The 18032-nt window shown below is 37.9% G+C and overlaps 1 protein-coding gene across 1 annotated transcript in view; it reads left to right on the top strand.

Annotated features, from left to right (window-relative positions):
* Nucleotides 1-352: 352 nt before the first annotated feature.
* Nucleotides 353-18032, top strand: part of UBL3 (ubiquitin like 3) — a 73908-nt gene continuing 56228 nt past the window's right edge. The window contains exon 1 of the mRNA XM_008517404.2: nt 353-1141. Within this exon, the coding sequence (XP_008515626.2) occupies nt 1115-1141 (27 nt within the window). The 5' untranslated portion in view covers nt 353-1114. The remainder of the gene's footprint in view (nt 1142-18032) is intronic.

Genomic DNA, 18032 nt, shown 5'->3' with positions numbered 1-18032 from the left:
TTCCCGTGATGCTCGAGGGTGGTCTCCGTAGTGACGCACTTGGTGTCCGCGGAGGGGGGGCCGGGGGCGGCAAGGGGGGGGTCCGTGCTCTCCCCGTGTCCCCGACTCGCGCTCAGGCAGCTGCGGCCGCCGCCGCCGCCATGTTGGCTTGAGAGGCGATGACAGGAGGGGGCTGCGGCGTTTGGGACTGAAAAGTGGAGGAGGAGAAGAGAGAAAGCTCTGAGAGGAAAGCCTTCTCGGGCTGAGGAGCGGGCGGACCCGGCCTCTTCCGGGCACCAGCCGGAGTCGGCGTCGCGGGGAGCTCGCGAGGCCGGGGAGGGGAGGGGAAGGCGGAGACGGGGGAGGCGGAGGCAGGAGGGGAGGCGCCGGGAAGCCGAGGCGATGCGCCCCGAGCCCCGCTGCTGCCCGGAGGCGCCCGCGGCCTGAGCCCCGAGGGGCCGTGGGGTCTCCTGTCCGGCCCGAACTCCCCGCGCGCCCGCTCGCCGCCTGGACCCGCGCCCCGGCTTTCGCTTTGGCTCCCAAGTAGTTAAATGCCCTTGAGCGCGGGTTTCCGCGGCCCGGCTCTCAGCCCCGGCCGCGCCAGCTGAGCCCGCTCCCCGCGCGTCGGCCCGGCCGGCCCGCGCCCGCCGCCCGCCGCCGGGTCCATGTGTGGCTACATAGTTATCTGTGTACATCCACACTCGGGCATTTTCCGCCTGCTTAATGAGGACTTGACTCGGGAGCGAGTGTGAATCATTGCCGGGCCGGGAAAGGAGGAAGGCGGATTTAACCCCCTCCCACCCCGCTCCATGTCCGTGTGTCACTCGGCTCGGTCCACCTGGCGCGGCAGGTCCTGTAGCTGCTGCTGCTGCTGCTGCTGCTGCTGCTGACGACGGCGACGACGACGGGGGCTGCTGCTGCCATCCCGGGAGTTCCTCCCGCTCCGGCCACACGGCTTCGGGGATTGTTCCTCTTCGCGCACAACCTCGGCCAGGCGGCACTTTGGCTCCGAAACAACTTAATTTTTTGGCGTTAAGGTTGATTTCTGTAGCTTGAAGACTCCTGCTCTTTTTGTTGTTGTTGTATTTTTTTTTTTTTTTTTGCGTACACATCTGGGTGTATATCAACCGGCAAGATGTCCAGTAATGTCCCGGCGGATATGGTAAGTGAAGGATAAGTTACGACACCCTTTGATTTAATTGTGGTTTCCAATCTTATTTAATCAGAAAGGATGCAGGCGTGGGGTGAAGGTTTGCGGGGGGCTGTTGAAAAGCCGCGGTGCTAGGAGATTTGGAGAAGTTGGAGGTTCTGGTTTCCTCCTTTGCGAAAGTGCTGCTCTTAGTATGGGTTTTCTCATTTGGTTGTGTTTTCTAAATCATTAAAGGCAATGGAGAAGTAGGGACAATGTAGCAAGGTGGCTGAGGTGGGGAAAATCTCTCCCTCTTTGCTAGAAGCCTCTGGACACTTGTGTCTTCAAGCTTCTGAAAACGTCAGTGACAGTGGGCAGAGCTGAGGACGGTGTCCCCACTAGATCCAGAGGGAGAGAGGCAGACGGGGATCTTGCTCGGTGACACCGACGAGCTCGTTGATGCAGTAGGTACAAACTTGAGGTTTGAGAACAGGACGTGTGTCTCTTCAAGAAAAAGTCTGCTAGAATTTGCTCTGAGCTTTTTGAAATGTCTGGGTGAACAAGTAGGGCAACAGAAATGCTAAGATGTTTTGGCATTTTCACAAATCTAGGCTGACCGTATATTGGCACTTTTTATGAATATTCCAGGACTTTTAGTACCAAATATTTAGTAGTATTACATCGGTGGACGTTTAAAAGCTGTTAAAACACATTATTGAGGCTTGATCCTTGATGGTTGAGAACCTGAAGCAAAAAGTACTGTTGTTTATTGACGCTGTTCTTTTAAAGGTTGAGCTTGAGTCAGTTAACTAACAGTAACCGTGTAGGCTTACAGTGCCGAGAGGGGGTTTGTGTGTGTGTGAAATTACACTTTGCAGTCTTAGGGACAAACATAATGCCATTAGCAGGAAGAGGAAACAGTTCTTGCTTATGAAAGAATTGAAGTTAACATAGTTATGCTCACTTACATTAAGTTAACATTTGAGTGTGCGTGTATTCCAGCAAAAAAACAAAATTAAACTTTGCTGATGATTAAATTTTAAAATGTCAGATGTTTCTATAGGAGCAAACCTCGTTTATAGGCTTAAAAGTGAAAAAAAAAATGAAAGGACTTTAAATGGCACATTTTGACCTTGGTTTAAAGACATTTTGCTTATGTTTGATTTCCCATTTAATGCGCTGTTTAAATGCAATGGAATCATAATGGTCTGTCTCTTAGGTGACCACACAGCAACCTTACACTGTCCTTCCTGACTCTTAAAACTCATGCATTGTGCTTTTAGTTTTCCCTTCCCTCCCTGTGTGCACACGGAAGAATAGTCTCCTGCCGGCTTAAGGATAGCTGGGCTTGGTTTCCTCTGCTCTGCTCTCCAAGTTGCCTGGAGAGGTCTGTGGACTGAGCTGGGAAATGCTATCTCCCCTGTGTGATGAGTGCTCTGTGGGCTCGTCACCTCCAGCAAAGATTTGCTCTCTATAAAGCCTCCATTTTATATCACCACACACGCTGCAAGATATGTTCACCCTAAGTACTATTTATTCTGTCACAGAAGTTGTAACGAAATAGGTTTGTGTCATTAAAACAGTGCCACTACTTTCCTTAGGCCCAGTGATAAAGAAAAGCTGGAATGTGCGTAGCATCAGTCACAAATTGAAATGATTTGGGGAATAGTGTTTCCAAGTCAGAAGGTTTGGAAGCTAATGTTCAGATCAGGGGACCAGGAAGTAATGGCAAGATTTTATTAATAGCTACAATTATAAAATATAACTATTTCTGTTTTAGACTGTATTTTAAGGCCTTGATGATTCTGTGGTGCTTTGAGATCCCTTGATTAAAGGTGATATGCAAGGGCAAAGCAGTATTATATAATAAACATATAATGCCCTGATGATGCTATTTCAGAGTGTGTCTAAAGTACAGCTCAGATTAGATTGTTCCGAGTATTTTTTATGGCTCGTTTTCTAGCAGTTCAACTTGTTGAGGCCTCAAGGTTTTTTTTCCTGTGTTGAAGCCTTTTAAACCTTCATTTACTATCACTTACTTACGTTGCATTTTTGCTTAAAAAGTGCCTTCATTTGATATGTGCCTAAGATTCCCAGCTCTTTGAAATATAACGTGATAAATACTGGTTAAAAGTTGTCAGTTAAATGCTTAATGTTGTTAAACTCTTCACATCAGTAATTGGCAATAAATTTGCATTTACAATAATGACTTAAAGTGAGAACAGTTTCACCACTCACTGAATCTTGAAAAGCCTCATCCTCCCCACCCCCGCCTCCTTCCACTCTGACATTTCCCTTGCAGTATAACTCTAAATCGATCAGGATGTGCACTCTTGCAAGTGCGAATTCATGCATTTTTGCTAGGTGCAGTAAAATTGTCAAGTTTCTAAGTGGTGACAGCTAGTCTGTGTTATTTAGAAACAAATACTGTGCTCTTTTGCATGTTCATGGTGCTTGTCAGTTGTATAGGAAAATCCTGTTTGGGAGATGAGGTGGGGCAGTGAAGTTATAACCCCTGCCATGTTTTCATCAGAGATAATTTGTTCTCGAGCTACAGTAATTGCTAAATCAATAGATGTTTTTTGGTAGTCTTCTTATGGCAATGATTGTGACTCACTTTAAAATCGACTTTTGAGCGTCTTTTTTGTTTTGTAATTATAACTCACATTCAAAGTTTATTTTTAAACACTGAATATATTTTTGTGTTTACCATAAGGAGTCTCTTTTTTTTATAATCCAAATTTAGCAAGTAGATCTTTTTGGAGGGGGAGTGGTACCCCTAGTGAATGGGTTTGCTATACTCTTAAAAAGTAGTAATTTGCAGTTGACACTTTTCCCATTAACATTCTGTAAATATATCCTATAAATAATATAAATATATTGACATAAAATACTGGCTTTTATTTTGCTAAGAGTGATAGAGTTTAAACTAAGAAATTTACCAGGATTCCAGTGTAATAACTTGTTTCTGAAAAAAATCTGAAAATATCTGAATGGAGTATCATAATAATAAATTGTCTTTAAGTGATTCATTTCCTTTATTTTGTCTTAGCCCAAATCATAGTTCATGATAGGGCAATATTCATTGTTTATAGTTGTGGTGTGAATTATCTTAATGACTGTAGCTCTTCTGAAAGAAAATGTTTACTCTTTCTGTTAGTAGTAAGGCCTGAGGCTGGGAAGATAAGGTGGTAATTTTGTTTTCTGTATTGGGAAAATTATCAAGAAATAAATTATTGTATTTATAAAATTATTATGCAAAACATTTGAAGTACTATTTAGAGCTTTGGACTAAAATTAAACTTTACAATATCTGTAAAATTGAAAACCCTACCTAAGATAGAAATTGACAATTAGTGTGAGAATAATAGCAAGGCAGTTTCGGTATTTGAAACATTTTAGATGATAAAACGTTTGAAGAAAATCTCTGTATCTTTTTAAACTGTTAGTGTAGAAATTGTAGCAGTTGTAACGATTTTTAGTCTTGGGTTGGATGAGATAATGATAATCTGAGTTTTTTCAGTGCTTGATGAATATTTTTATTGTTGGGTTATATCTCTTCCATTTGTGGAAGAAATATTGGAGCCCTCTGGTGGACAGGAAATTATTAAAATGAATTTCCTTTCAAAGTGAACTTTATCACTTTTCCAAGTTAAAGTAAAATGACAGATGTAGAGTATACCAAGGGAAAATGTCATGCTAGAAAAAGGTCCAGAGAACAGAAAATTTTTAACTTTGAAGAAAGAGTATAATATCTAATACCCCAAATTTTCTCTTTACTTACAGTTCCTTTTAATTTTTCTCTTGCTAGAGCTGTTATTTCAACTGTAAAGTGGGAGGTTTTATGAAGCTAATGAGTAGATAAGTGCCATTTACATATATAAGTGTGTGACTTGATGAACAGCTTAATAGATAATATATCTGTAATGGAATGTTTCTCTAAATTGTTTTACTTGAATGTGTCTTATATTGGGTGTTCTGAATTAGACATTTTTATTAAGAAAACAACTGACAAATTATTTTCCTCAGCTTTGATTGTCTTTTCCTCTCTAGCTCTGAACCCTACTCCAGCTCATGTCCTTCTCCTGTAAAAATGGTTTTTCATTCATTCTAGCCCACAGTGATCTTTCCTTTCTGTGAACCATTTTCTTTCAGTTTGAGATTCTTCTTATATGATGTCAAATTTATATGGATATGTGTCATATTTATTGTATCTCCTGTAATTTTTAAAACAGAATAGATATTTAAAAACTGTTGAGTGATTTTCTTGACTCATGAAGCTTTACTCTCTTTGTTACTTATGGAAAAAGTAAATATTGTTCCATACTATTACTACTGATAATAATAATAATGGTGTTAAATATGAAGCTGTGATGTCTGCTTCTATTACAACTTTGAATATGAAAAATATATTTTTAATATTAGTGCTTGAAGTTATTTTAAATTAGTGGATGAAGTACTGATGGCTCTAGTAGTGTTCATGATACGGAACAGTAAATGTATTTTAGGAGACTGAAGCATGTGCTTCTTTAATGTGCTCTTTAAAAATTCCTTTCATTCTGGGGGAAAAAACTGAAAGTGACTGTAGAATTCATGGTAACTGGAATCTCTGGGTAGTATGTTATCCTAAATCAATAAATTTTCTGAATACATGAAGGTTGTTTTTGGAAATATCTCAATCCAACAGTTTTGAATTACTGTCCTGTTTGCTTAAGCATAATATACTATGCATAATTTTACTTATTTTTGCTGACTTTAGAGCCATGATTTGAATAGCATAATAATAACTGATTCAGTTCAATGAGCATTCACTGAGTTCTTCTGTGTAACGTATCATTATTCTATAAGCTACAACTGTCTTACTCTCAGCACCTCATACAGATTGTGAAGCTTTCTGTCCCTTTACTAGATCAGCACTTTACAAAGTGAGATGAGGCAAGTCTGTTGAGATGTGAAAAGAAAAATATTAGAACTTGTATTTGTTTATTTTGTGCTCCAAGAAGGGGGAGGAGTTGAGCTTTTGTGTTAATACGTGGATGGGCTCTGAGGCTTTTCTAGGTGCACAATCAGATGCTTACAGTGTGGTTTGCTGAGGGAGACGTGGGAATTCTCTGATGTAGAGGCCAACAGCAGCACCGTGAGCTTCGCAAAGTTTTTGCTTTCTGTTATAGTATATTATATAGTTACTTTAAAAAATCTTTGATACTTTGTATTGAGATGAGGAGCAGAGGTTTACTGTCAAAGTATTTAAAACAGTTGTAGAGCTCAAAACTGAATAATGTACTTTTATTTTACAAAAGATGAATGGTTCTACATGCTGATCTTTTCCATGATGACAAGAAGCTATCACTAGTATGTTGAGAAAACCAACACTAAATTGTCTCTTCAAGGCAAAGTTGGCATTTTAACCAGTAAGTGAGAAAGTACTTCCTTTTCAGAAGAAACTAATGTTATGGCAAGAACATTCTGAAAACATCTTTAGATGTTTCCAGTGTGTTGAAAAATCTTCCATACAGAGAATTTTGGTGGACTTTGGACCCATTTACTGGAAACATAAAAAGCAACACATTTTACTTAGTTTGCAAAAATATCTGACTGACATCAGGAAAAATAAAATTTTAATATCATTGATAACAGATAACTGAGGCAACAAAAACTTGTGCATATTTGATAATAGACTAAAAAAATATGATTTAGTAAACCAGGAAATGACATATTCTTCTATGTGGATCTGTGCTTCTTTGTGAAGTAAGTTTTTCAGGTATGACTCATGACACCTCTTGAAACCAAGCATTGAAATACATTGAACTTCAGAAATCGGGAAACCAAGATTTTAAAAAATAAAGAGGCATATTCAGTAACAATGTACTCAATATGTTAATAGTAGTAATATTTTTAGTGATTGTGAGGTTAAAACATTAATATTTAAAATGTTTATAGTTGAAATTAAAACGATATTTTAATCTTTTAATTTCTGTTTTAGTATGTTTTATAATATACATAAAATATATGATTTATAAATGAATATACACGTGTTGCAGGTATATGCTCAAGTATTTTATAGTTGAGATATTCAGTCAAAAAAATTTAGAAGCCATTATGTAAGATGACTTCATATTTCTGAGCATTTCAAGTTCTTGTGTTTGATATATATAGTTTTTCTGTCTCCTGCCTTGTTGGGCAATTATATTTTTCTGTGGTCAGTATGCCTACCTGTCCCTCTCTCAATATTTACACTTGCTGATTCTAATTTGCTATGGGTTTGGAAACCAGATTTTCAAAGTTGATTAGAATAAAGTGTGTTAAAAATTAGCAAGTGGTGTTTGAGTAGGATTTTCAGGAGTTGCCCTATAATAAAGTGCATGATCTTTATTTCACGGACTTGATCATGTCTGTTTTGGTTGCTTAGAGTTCTGTTTACTCAAGGGGGCTTATTTTCTGGCTCTTAACTCTGTTTTGCAGAGATGTAGATTGCTGATAGTGAAGAACAAGGCAGATGACTAAAAAAATAAAATGACATAAATAGCTTTATTTTGAGCTCATAGAAGAGAGAAGCTAATATTGGGTACCTGCTAGTTATCAGGCAGATACTTGGCATTTTACGTGGTAACATTTCATTTAATCCTCACAGTGACCCTGGATAAATATAATTGGTATATAGATAAAGAAACTGCTACTACCCACCAAGTGAAGACCACCAGGAGTGCATCTTTAGTGAAACAAGTTAGGTTTATTGACTGGTGCAGCAAGGAAGAGCACAGGCTTGAGGAACCAGGCGGAGTTTCAGTAGGAGAGAATGGACGAAGTCTGTGGTGGGGGTTGAGTTGTGCTGAATGATTCTAATGAGATACTGGGCAAGTGGAGACGAGCTCTGGATCACATGCCTTGGTACTGGAAGCGGAGGGGGCTCAGGAATTGGATCTCTCAGCAGTCTTTGTTTAGGAGGCAGGAGAAAAGAAGGGGGCTTGGGGAGATTGTTAGTCGTGGAGCTGTAGTGTGGCCGAGAGAGAAATTTCGTTACCCGTTGGTCTTCTGTTGGTCTTGACCCTGTCTTTTAGAGACATCCCAGTGTGATTATCAGCAGAGCTGATTTTTTCTTTCTCACAACGTGGGTTAGGAGAAGGTAAGGAACTTGTTTGAGGTCATGTAGCTAGTAAAAAGTAGAGCTAGATGAGGAATTTGGGTCTGATGGCATACCTGAGCAAACACTGCTGCATCCCTCAGGCGCACTTTCCTAAGCGTGATACCTCACACTCCTCCTGCCACCTTGCTCCAGGCAGCCATGCGAATTGGCCTGAGCTGGTGTGGTGGAGTAGAGATGACATCTGTTTTATCTATCTTTGCAAAATACTGTGTAACCGCTGGGTTGGAATGATTTTCATGAAGGTAGATTGTCTTATTAATTGCTAAAATTAAAGGGAGTTTTCTTTAAACTTCTTGGAACTTTGAGTCCTCTTCTACATATATAATAGATTTTTTTCCTATAAACTTGCCACTTTGAATGCTGAAACTGCCATTGCTTTATATATGTAACACATAGATTGATTTGTAATGGCTTTAGTGCTTTCAGGGAATTTTGTTTTTGTCTTCATATTATACCTGATTATGTATGATGCAGATTCTCTATTGATTGATTCAAGTCTGGTAGTATTTTTTTTTATGGTCTAAATGAAATATATACATGGGCAATTTTCTGTGACTAGATTTTGAGAAGAAAATGTTCTTTCTGCTGAAGAAAATTATCTAAGTTAGGCATTTTATCTGTTTATGAACTTAAGATGGCAATTCATTGTGTCTAGACAAAATGTTCTCTTATGATATGTTTAATTTTCTTTATTTTCACATAAAGTTAGTGTTTTTGCCTTAGAAGAATATTCCTGCTTTTGTATCCTGCTTTTTCATTCAGTCCTCTATCATGAACGGGATCCATGCAAATAAGCGTGGAACCATATTATAATTTTGAACTGATTCTGATAGATGTACATAAATTGTTTAGCTAATGCCATATTCATGGGCAGTTAAGCTATTATAAACAATGATATAATGTATGTTTTAAAACATATCTCTGTGCCTTGTCTGATTATTTTCTTTGGATAAAGTTCTTAGGAATGTACTTGCTATGTGTTAAATGTGTTAAAAATTTATATTTCTTTCTATTTTTTTAAATTTAATTTGCTGTTCAAGTTTCTTCAGATGGATACTGAAATCATCAATGATCAATCTTCTTTTTTTAGTATATGCATTTAAATCTGTGAAATTTCCTTATAAATGCAACTTTAGCTGGACCTTACAAATTTGGGGATTGGGAGGAGGGATACATATTTACTAATTTGAAAGCATCCTTAAATTTCTGGATAAACTTTTTCATTATACATTATCCTTTCACTATGCTAAATATTTCGTTTACAATGTTCGCTTTTTTTTTTTTTTTTTGAGGAGGATTAGCCCTGAGCTAACCTCCGCCACCAATCGTACTCTTTTTGCTGAGGAAGATTGGCTCTGAGCTAACATGTGTGCCTATCTTTCTCTACTTTATATGTGGGATGCCTGCCACAGCATGGCTTGACAAGCAGTACATAGGTCCATGCCTGGAATCCGGGCCAACCAACCCCGGGCCACTGAAGTGGAGTGTGCGAACTTCACTGCTCCGCCGCTGGGCCAGCCCCTACAATGGTCACATTGTTGTTTATGAAAAAGATTGACTAGTGGTTTTAATTTTTTGTAAAGTCTTTGACAGATTTAAGTATCAAAGTTATGCTGACTTCATAAAATGAGCTGGGAAGTGTTTTTTATTCTCTGGAAGAGTTTGTGAAGATTGATTTTATTTTGTCCATAAGTGTTTGGAAGAATTCACTGGTGAAGCCATCTGGAGTCATCTTGTAGGGATTATTGATCCTATTTCTTCAATACTTATGCCACTATTCACAATTTCTATTACTTCTTTGTCAGTTTTAACAGAGGGTTTTGTCAAATCCCTTTTCAAGGAATTTGTCCATTTTATCTAGATTTTCCAATTTGGCTTAAAATTTTTCACAATATTCTTTTATTATCTTTTTGATGTTTGTAGTATTTGTAATTATACCTGCTTTTTAAATCTGCTTATTGGTAATTTGTGCTTCCTCTTTATCTCAATCAGTTTTCAAAGAGCCAATTTCCAGATTTATTTTCTATTGGATTCTGCTTTTTTTTAAAAAAAATTTTATTGTGGTCATAATAGTTTATAACATTTTGAAATTTCAGTTGTACATTTTTATTTGTCAGTCACCATGTAAATGTGCCCCTTTACCCCTTTTGCCCACCCCCCTTTGTCCTCTGGTAGCCACTAATCTCTTTTCTTTGTCCATGTGATAGTTTATCTTCCACACATGAGTGAAATCATATGGTGTTTGTCTTTCTCTGGCTTATTTCACTTAAGGTCCATCATTGTTATTACGAATGGGACGATTTTGTCTTTTTTTGTGGCTGAGTAGTATTCCACTGTATGTGTTTATACCACATCTTCTTTATCCAGTCATCAGTTGATGGGCGTTTGGGTTGCTTCCACTTCTTGGCTATTGTGAATATTGGGTTCTTTTACCTTTATATTTCTTTCTATTTTTTTTTTAATTTAATTTGCTGTTCAAGTTTCTTCAGATGGATACTGAAATCATCAATGATCAATCTTCTTTTTTTAGTGTATGCATTTAAATCTGTGAAATTTCCTTATAAATGCAACTTTAGCTGGACCTTACAAATCTGATATATATTTTTATTTATCATTAGATTAAAAATATCTTAAATTTTCCGTTTTGGTTTCTTTTTTGATCCACAGGTTACTTAGAAATATATTGCATAATATCTAAATGTTTGAGGATTTTCTAGCTATATATATAATGTTTTTTTTTGAGGAAAATTAGCTCTGAGCTAACATTTGCCACCAATCCTCCTCTTTTTTGCTGAAGAAGACTGGCTCTGAGCTAACATTCATGCCCATCTTCCTCTACTTTATATGTGGGACGCCTGCCACAGCATGGCTTGCCAAGCGGTGTGTAGGTCCAGACCTGGGATCCAAACTGGTGAACCCAGGGCTGCCAAAGTGGAATGTGTGAACTAAACTGCTCCGCCACTGGGCTGACCCCTCTAGCTATATTTTTGTTGTTGATATTCAGTTTAATACTACTATGGTCTAAGATCATTCTTTCTGTGATTTCAGTTGTGGATAATTTGTTGATGCTTGCTTTATGATCAGTATTAGAAAATTGAGTATGGTATGCTTAGTATCATTTAAGTCACATTTATCAGTCATGTTCACATCTATTATATCACCACTGACATTTTGGTCTTTTTTGTCATTCAGTTGAGAGAAGCATGTTAAAATCTCCAACTGTGTAAGGATTCATCTGTATGTTCTTTTAGTTTTCTCAAATTTTGCCTTATTTATTTTGAGGCTAAGTTATTGGCTGCAAATAAATTTACTATTGTTGTATCTTCCTATTGGATTCATCCTTTTATCATCATTATTGCTAGTAATAATTTTTGTCCTAAAGCCTGTTTTTTTGGATATATATAGTATACTTTTCTTTTGGCTTCTCTTCCCATCCTTTTCCTGAAAACCTTTTTGTCTTTATACTTAAGATGAATCTCTTTAAGTGTCAGATAGTTAGGTTTTATTTTTTATTAAGTTTGATAATCTGTGCTGTTTTATATTTAATCTGATTACTCAATTACATTGTTTGGGTTCAAATTGACCATTTTATGTGTTGTTTTCTACTTGTACCATCAATCCTTTAGAACTTTCCCCTCTCATTTCTTTGGGTTTAATCAAATGTTTATTTCATTCCATATCTCCCCTCTTAGCTTGTTATAAATTCTTTTGTTATCTCTTTACTGGGTAACTTAGAGATTATAATGTTATAATTTTTTACTTACTTGACTTGAATTCTGTTTTTGTTTGCCTGAAAATGTATTTATTTTACCTTCATTTTTAAAGGGTCTCTTTTAGCACCTTCAAGTTATTTTATAATGTCTGGCTCTCACTGTTCTGTTAAGTCAGCTTTTGGTCTTACTGTTGCTCCTTTGAAGTCAATGTGTTTTCCTTTGGCTGCTTTTAAGATTTCATCTTTGTCTTTGGTTTTCAGCAGTTTTACTATTACGTGCTTATGTGTGGCTTTCTTCCTAAGTATTCTGTGTGGAGTTTGTAGACTGTCTTGAGTCTATGGCTTGCTGTATTTTGTAACGTTGGGAATTTTCTTAGCTGGTATTCTTTACGTACTCTTTCTATCCAATTCTTTCCTTTCCTTCTGGGACTACGGTTACATATGTCAGGTCATTTCACAGTTTCCATTCTTTTTTCCCCCTCTGTGTATCAGTTTTGATATTTTTCACTGACCTGTCTTCAAGTTCACTTATCGTATCTTCTCTGTCCAATATCCAATTATACCCTATTATTGAGTTCTTAATTTCAGCTTTTGTGTTTTCAGTCCTAAAATTTCTACATATTCAGGTTCTCACAATGTTTTTGTGTATTCTCTTGAATGTATTAATCATTGCTGTAATGTTCCTCTCTGATGACTCTTAATACCTAGATCACCCTTGAAGTCTATTTCTGTTATCTGGTTTTTGATCATTTGATGCTTTTTCCTAGGATGCCTGGTCATGTTTTATTAACAATGTGATGAAAAATTATAGAGGATCTGTATGATGTTGTCTTTCTCCAGATAGGGTTTAATATTCTCTGGCAGCCAGTTAGGAAGAGATTGATCACTTTGATTCATCGGTGACTGAGAGGACATGAGGCTGAATTCAGGGCAATCAGGAATTCCAAATAGCCTCACTCCTAGTGCATAGCTCTTTTAAGGTCTCACTTGAAAATTTGGAGTATTTACCAAAATGTCTCTTCCTTGGCAAGTCCTGAATTTCAAGTATTGTGAGGCTGTTGAAAGCTCTGCTTAGCTTTTTAGCCTCTTTGCAACATCTTTTTGCTGGGTTTTCTGCATTTCAGTCCATGTTGTTTATGATTCAGCACATTTCTGGATGGCAAAAATCGAGCAGAATGTTGGGCTCATTCTTTGAGTTTCCTTTTTATCTGGGATCCTCAGTTCCTGGCTACCTTGGTAGTGGAGAATTCCAGTTTTTGTCTTCCCAGCCCAGTGAGACTAATACAAGCTCTGGAATGACGCTCTCTGCTTGCTCTTTATGCCCTGTACTGGGAATTGGCGAATACCTCAAGGGGAAAGAGTGGGGATCTTCTCAGTGTTTCTCTTCTTTATGGGCTTTTGGCTTCTGATGTCTTGACTCTCTTGATTGCTCTCTCTATGCCTTCAAATAGTTGGGGGTTTTGTATTTTATCTCACTTTTAGTTTCAGTGGGAAATTTGGTCTAGTATTGCTATTCCCTCATACCTTAACCTAAGTGCCCTTTCTTTTTTGTGCTTTGGTTTCATTCTTTTTTTACTCTTTTGGCTATAGAATCAGCAGTGTCTCTCTTCTATCCTAATAGTAGCTAAGAATAGCTAAAATTAATTAAATACTTAACTATGTTACTTACTATGGCACCGTCAGCCAAGTGGTTGCTTAAGTCAGACATCTAGGAGTCATCCTTGATTCCTGCCTTTCCCTCATCCCTTGAGTTCATTCCATTTCAAAATATATCTGGAATTCGTCAACTTCTCTTCGTCTCCATACTGCCGTCCTATTGCATGCACCGTCTCTCTCTCCCAGACTACTGCATTAGTCTGGGGACTAATTCTACTTCCATTCACATTCTCTTATAATACATTTTCCAAAAGTAGCTTGAGTGATCTTTATGAGACATTAATTGGATTATTTTTCCCTCTGTCAAACAGGAAACTTCAGCAGCTTTCCAGTGAAGAATAAATTCCCATAGAATAAAATCACAAATCCTTACCATAGCCCTTCAGAGTCTTGCATCGTCCTCCTGCCTGTCTCTATGATCTTATCTTATTCGGCTTACTAAGCTTCAGTTATACTGGCTTCCTCTCAGTTCCTCAAACAAGCCACAAGCTCTTTCCCACAGCAGGGCTGAGCCTTTGCACCTATCAGCCCCTTTGCCTAAAACCTTTGTCAGTATACGTCTATACCCTGTATATAGGGGTAATGCCTTCTTAGCTTTTCTGTCCTCGAAGACACTTTTCCTGACCACATCTAAGTTGAATTCCCTCACTCCCTTGGTTTCTGTCTCAGGACCCTGTTGGCTTCCTCCATAGCACTTGTCACTCTATAATTCATTTGTCCGTCTTTCCCAGTAGGCCTTTGATTCTATGAGGGTAGGTATCTAGCTTTCATTTGCCACTATAGCCAGTACCTAGTATAGTGCCTCTTGTATAGTAGGTTCTTCATAAATATTGTGGAGTAAAGGAGTAAATGACTGTTATAGGCACTGTGCCAAGGTTATTACTTGAAACATTTAATCCTCCAAAAAACTTTCAGAACAAGCCTATCAGGCAGGTAGATGCTAGTGTTAGCTGCATTTTATTGATGAGAAAAGTGAGGCTTAATTATGTTTGGTAATTTTCCTGAAGCCAGCCAGCTAGGTGGGATTTTTTATATTCTTGGATTTTTCTTACTTTTTAACTTTTTGACCATTCTTTATCTTCTTATTCCATATTCTCTTCACTATATCTTAAAGCTAATGGCTGTGATGATACTAATATTCTGGTATTTCAACTTTAGCTTCTTGCCTTTGCTTAACGTTAAATAATAGCCAAAATGTCACAAAGGAATTAGAAATTTGTGATGTAAGTTGAGAAAGTTTTAATAGGACTTAAATACTTGAAATGGTAGATTTCCTGTATGGCTGTTAAGTACTGTGAATGATTTTTCAAGGTATAAAATCTCTGTTTTGTGACAGTAAATAGAAAGACTATGTTCCAATTAATTGCATTTATTTGAATATATTATATATATTAAATTCATATTTGAAGAAAACATTTTTGAGCCTTTTATATTTAAAGGACTATTTAGTTATATAGATTTTTAATTTTAGCACTCAAAATAGTCAATAAAATTTCCATGTTAGGTATCATTTTATATCCATACTTATTAGTCTACATGTAATAATCCTACTCTTTTCATTTCTTTGCATTTGTCATTCAATCAGTCAGCAAGTCTTTGTTGAGCACATGCTGTGTGCCAGGCTCTGGTGTACAGTGGTGAATGAAACACAAAATTCCTTTCCTCATGGAGCTTACACTTAAGTAGTAGGGAGACAGACAATAAACAAAATAAATAAATAAAATATATAGTATATTAGATTTTGATAACTACTACAGAGAAAAATAAAGCAGGAAGAGGGGTTGGAGAGTGCTAAGAGAGTATGCCTGTGTTGATCAATTTTAAATTGTGCGATCACAGAAGAGTTCACTAATGTGTTGACGTTTGTGCAAGGGTCTGAAGGAGATGGAAAGCAAGCCCTCTAGATATCTTGGGGAATTGCCTTCCAGGCAGAAGCAATATTACCTCATTTGATCTCTTCGTTCTTTTTCAGTTTCTCTCACTGTTTTTTTCTGCCAGTCCTTCCCTTAAATTTTTGTGTTTCTTGTGGTTTTTGTTTTCCGCCCTCCTGTGTGATCTAAGGGATCACTATCTTCCTCACTAATTTGTGCAACAAACATTTATTGGATGCCAGTGTGCCAAATAGATCGTGTCAGTAGTCAGAGCCAACCAGTTTTCCCTAATGTCTCTCAAATCAGTTTCCCCATCTTTATCTCCACTATCTTCAACCAGTTCTTCATCCAGATATTGTTCCCCTTTATCCAGGACTATCTGCATTTCACCCTTTTCCCAGGGTTGTCTTGGAAAACACGGATCTCATCATTTGGCTGTTCTACTTAATAATGGCTAGCTATCACGTACAGGCCTATCCAGGCCAAATCCTTAGGTGGTGGCATGAAGGCTCTTAGCAGTTGGGCTGCGATCCAGCCTCATCTCCTGCTGTTGCCCCCTCGTATGTACCCTATGTTTGACTTGTAATGAACACCCCAATTGCCCACAGATCTTTCCGTTAACTTTTATGCTTGTCTCTTTCATCCTTGCTTGTTATTCTTCCCTTTCTGCTTGGAATGAACCTCTCCTCTCCTGTCTTGCTCCATTCGCACCTGAGACTTGTTTTCAATTGCAGTGTTAATTCCTTGACAATGCGTTATAACTTTGTCGGGTACTTTAGTCACTAGAAGTACAGCACGTGCTGGGAGCTCCACACCAAAAGTGACAGTTGAGGCAAAGCTGTCTTCTAGGAGGGACCAAGGGAAAATAGCCAGAGTGGCAGGATGGCTTTTCCTGCAAGGGTTGCCAGCAGTGTAAAGCACCAAGCCCAGAGGGACAGAGCTAACTTAAATCCTGTTTAGGTCTTAGCATCTCTGGTTCTGACAGCCTGGAGATTTCTGTGTGGTGGTGAGTCTCAGCATTACTTGCCATATCATCATGACAGCAGATGAACAAGAAAGCTAAGATGAGGAGTAAAGCTAAGTAAAAGGATTGGAATCCAAGCTAATTGGTGTGGAATTCAGAGCTGGGCCCCTTAATCCATTACTGTATCATAAATATCATTACTTCTACTCTAGCACTTGTATTTTTATTCATTTCCTCCACTGGACAGACGATGTGCTCTTTGAGGGCAGAGAGAGGCCTTATCTTACTCATCTTTCTATACCCCTGTACCTAGCACAATGTCTATTACATAGAGAACACTCCAGGAGTGTTGAATTAGTGCTGCAGCTTTGTCCACTGGAACTTCCTGCCCTGATCAGAATGTTCTTTGTGCTGTCCAGTAAGGTAGCCATTAGCTACACACTCCTATGGAGCACTTGCTCAGTGGCTAGGAACTGAAATTTTTAATTTTATTTTAATTAATTTAAATGTAAATAGCTACATGGGGTAATGGCTATTATCTTGAACAGTGGAGTTATACAGTTCATATTATTCTCTCAGTGGACTAAAAAGATCTCTGATTTTTTTTTGCCTTGTATTTCAGGTTGTCCCAGATTGCTAAGCTTTTGGTTTCACTTTTCTTGATTTCTCTGCTCTCTCAGTGTCAGCATCCATTTGTTGCTACTATCATTGTGTATGCTGTCAATGGCCTTTCTTTTAACTTTTCGGATTTTAGTCTACATGACATGGAAAAACATGTAATCAAGCTTATAGAATTCGCTTAGAAAAGAACAAATAGTATAGGAACCTGGGAGTCATCTTTGACCTCTCTTTAACCCCAGTAAGAATGTAAAATTAGCCCTCAGGAAAGAAGAGAGGGCTAAAAGTATAAATTAGTGTGGGCATTCAGCTGAAGAAAAAATAATATCAATATGAGATTACGTGAATTCACCAAGAGAGGGGGGACAGCCCAAAAATACAACACCTCTGTTTAGAGGTAGGGGAATTTAAGAAGTGAGAAAAGGAACAGATTTATAGGAAAATTAAAAAAAAAAAAAGTTTGATTATCGTGAAAACCATGCAGGGAGAAACCTGAGGAGAAAGCATGGTGGGCTACAGCAGGTGTTGCCGGGATGTGACAAGTGAGGACTAGTTAAAGGCCATTTTGTGTAATTTGATGAAGGTTGTATGGGTCTTAACTCGTCAAATATTTCAATGTAGTCAAAACAGTGTTTTCCTTATAAATCTCAGAATTTTCTTCCGTAATGAAGTGCTAGGCATAGAAGGATTCAACATCCTTTTTTTGAAGTCATTACTATTTTTCAGTTTCTGTGTTCATATCTACCTTTTCTCAACCCTATTTGTCAAAACGTTTTGCTTTGCTACTACTATATATAATCTAAACAAGGATTAATGGCACTTGCTTTTTGCTCTGAAATTGATCCTTTTTAATCCTGTACGGGTGAATTTCTTGGTTACCTAATAGTAGGTTTGTGGGTTCAGTAGCAACCATTCAGTTCATGCTTTGATGCAGAGTTTACTAAGAGATGTTGTTTCTT

This window comes from Equus przewalskii, chromosome 16 (assembly GCF_037783145.1).
Source record: "Equus przewalskii isolate Varuska chromosome 16, EquPr2, whole genome shotgun sequence".
Taxonomy (NCBI): domain Eukaryota; kingdom Metazoa; phylum Chordata; class Mammalia; order Perissodactyla; family Equidae; genus Equus; species Equus przewalskii.
This window is presented reverse-complemented; position numbering and strand designations above follow the sequence as displayed.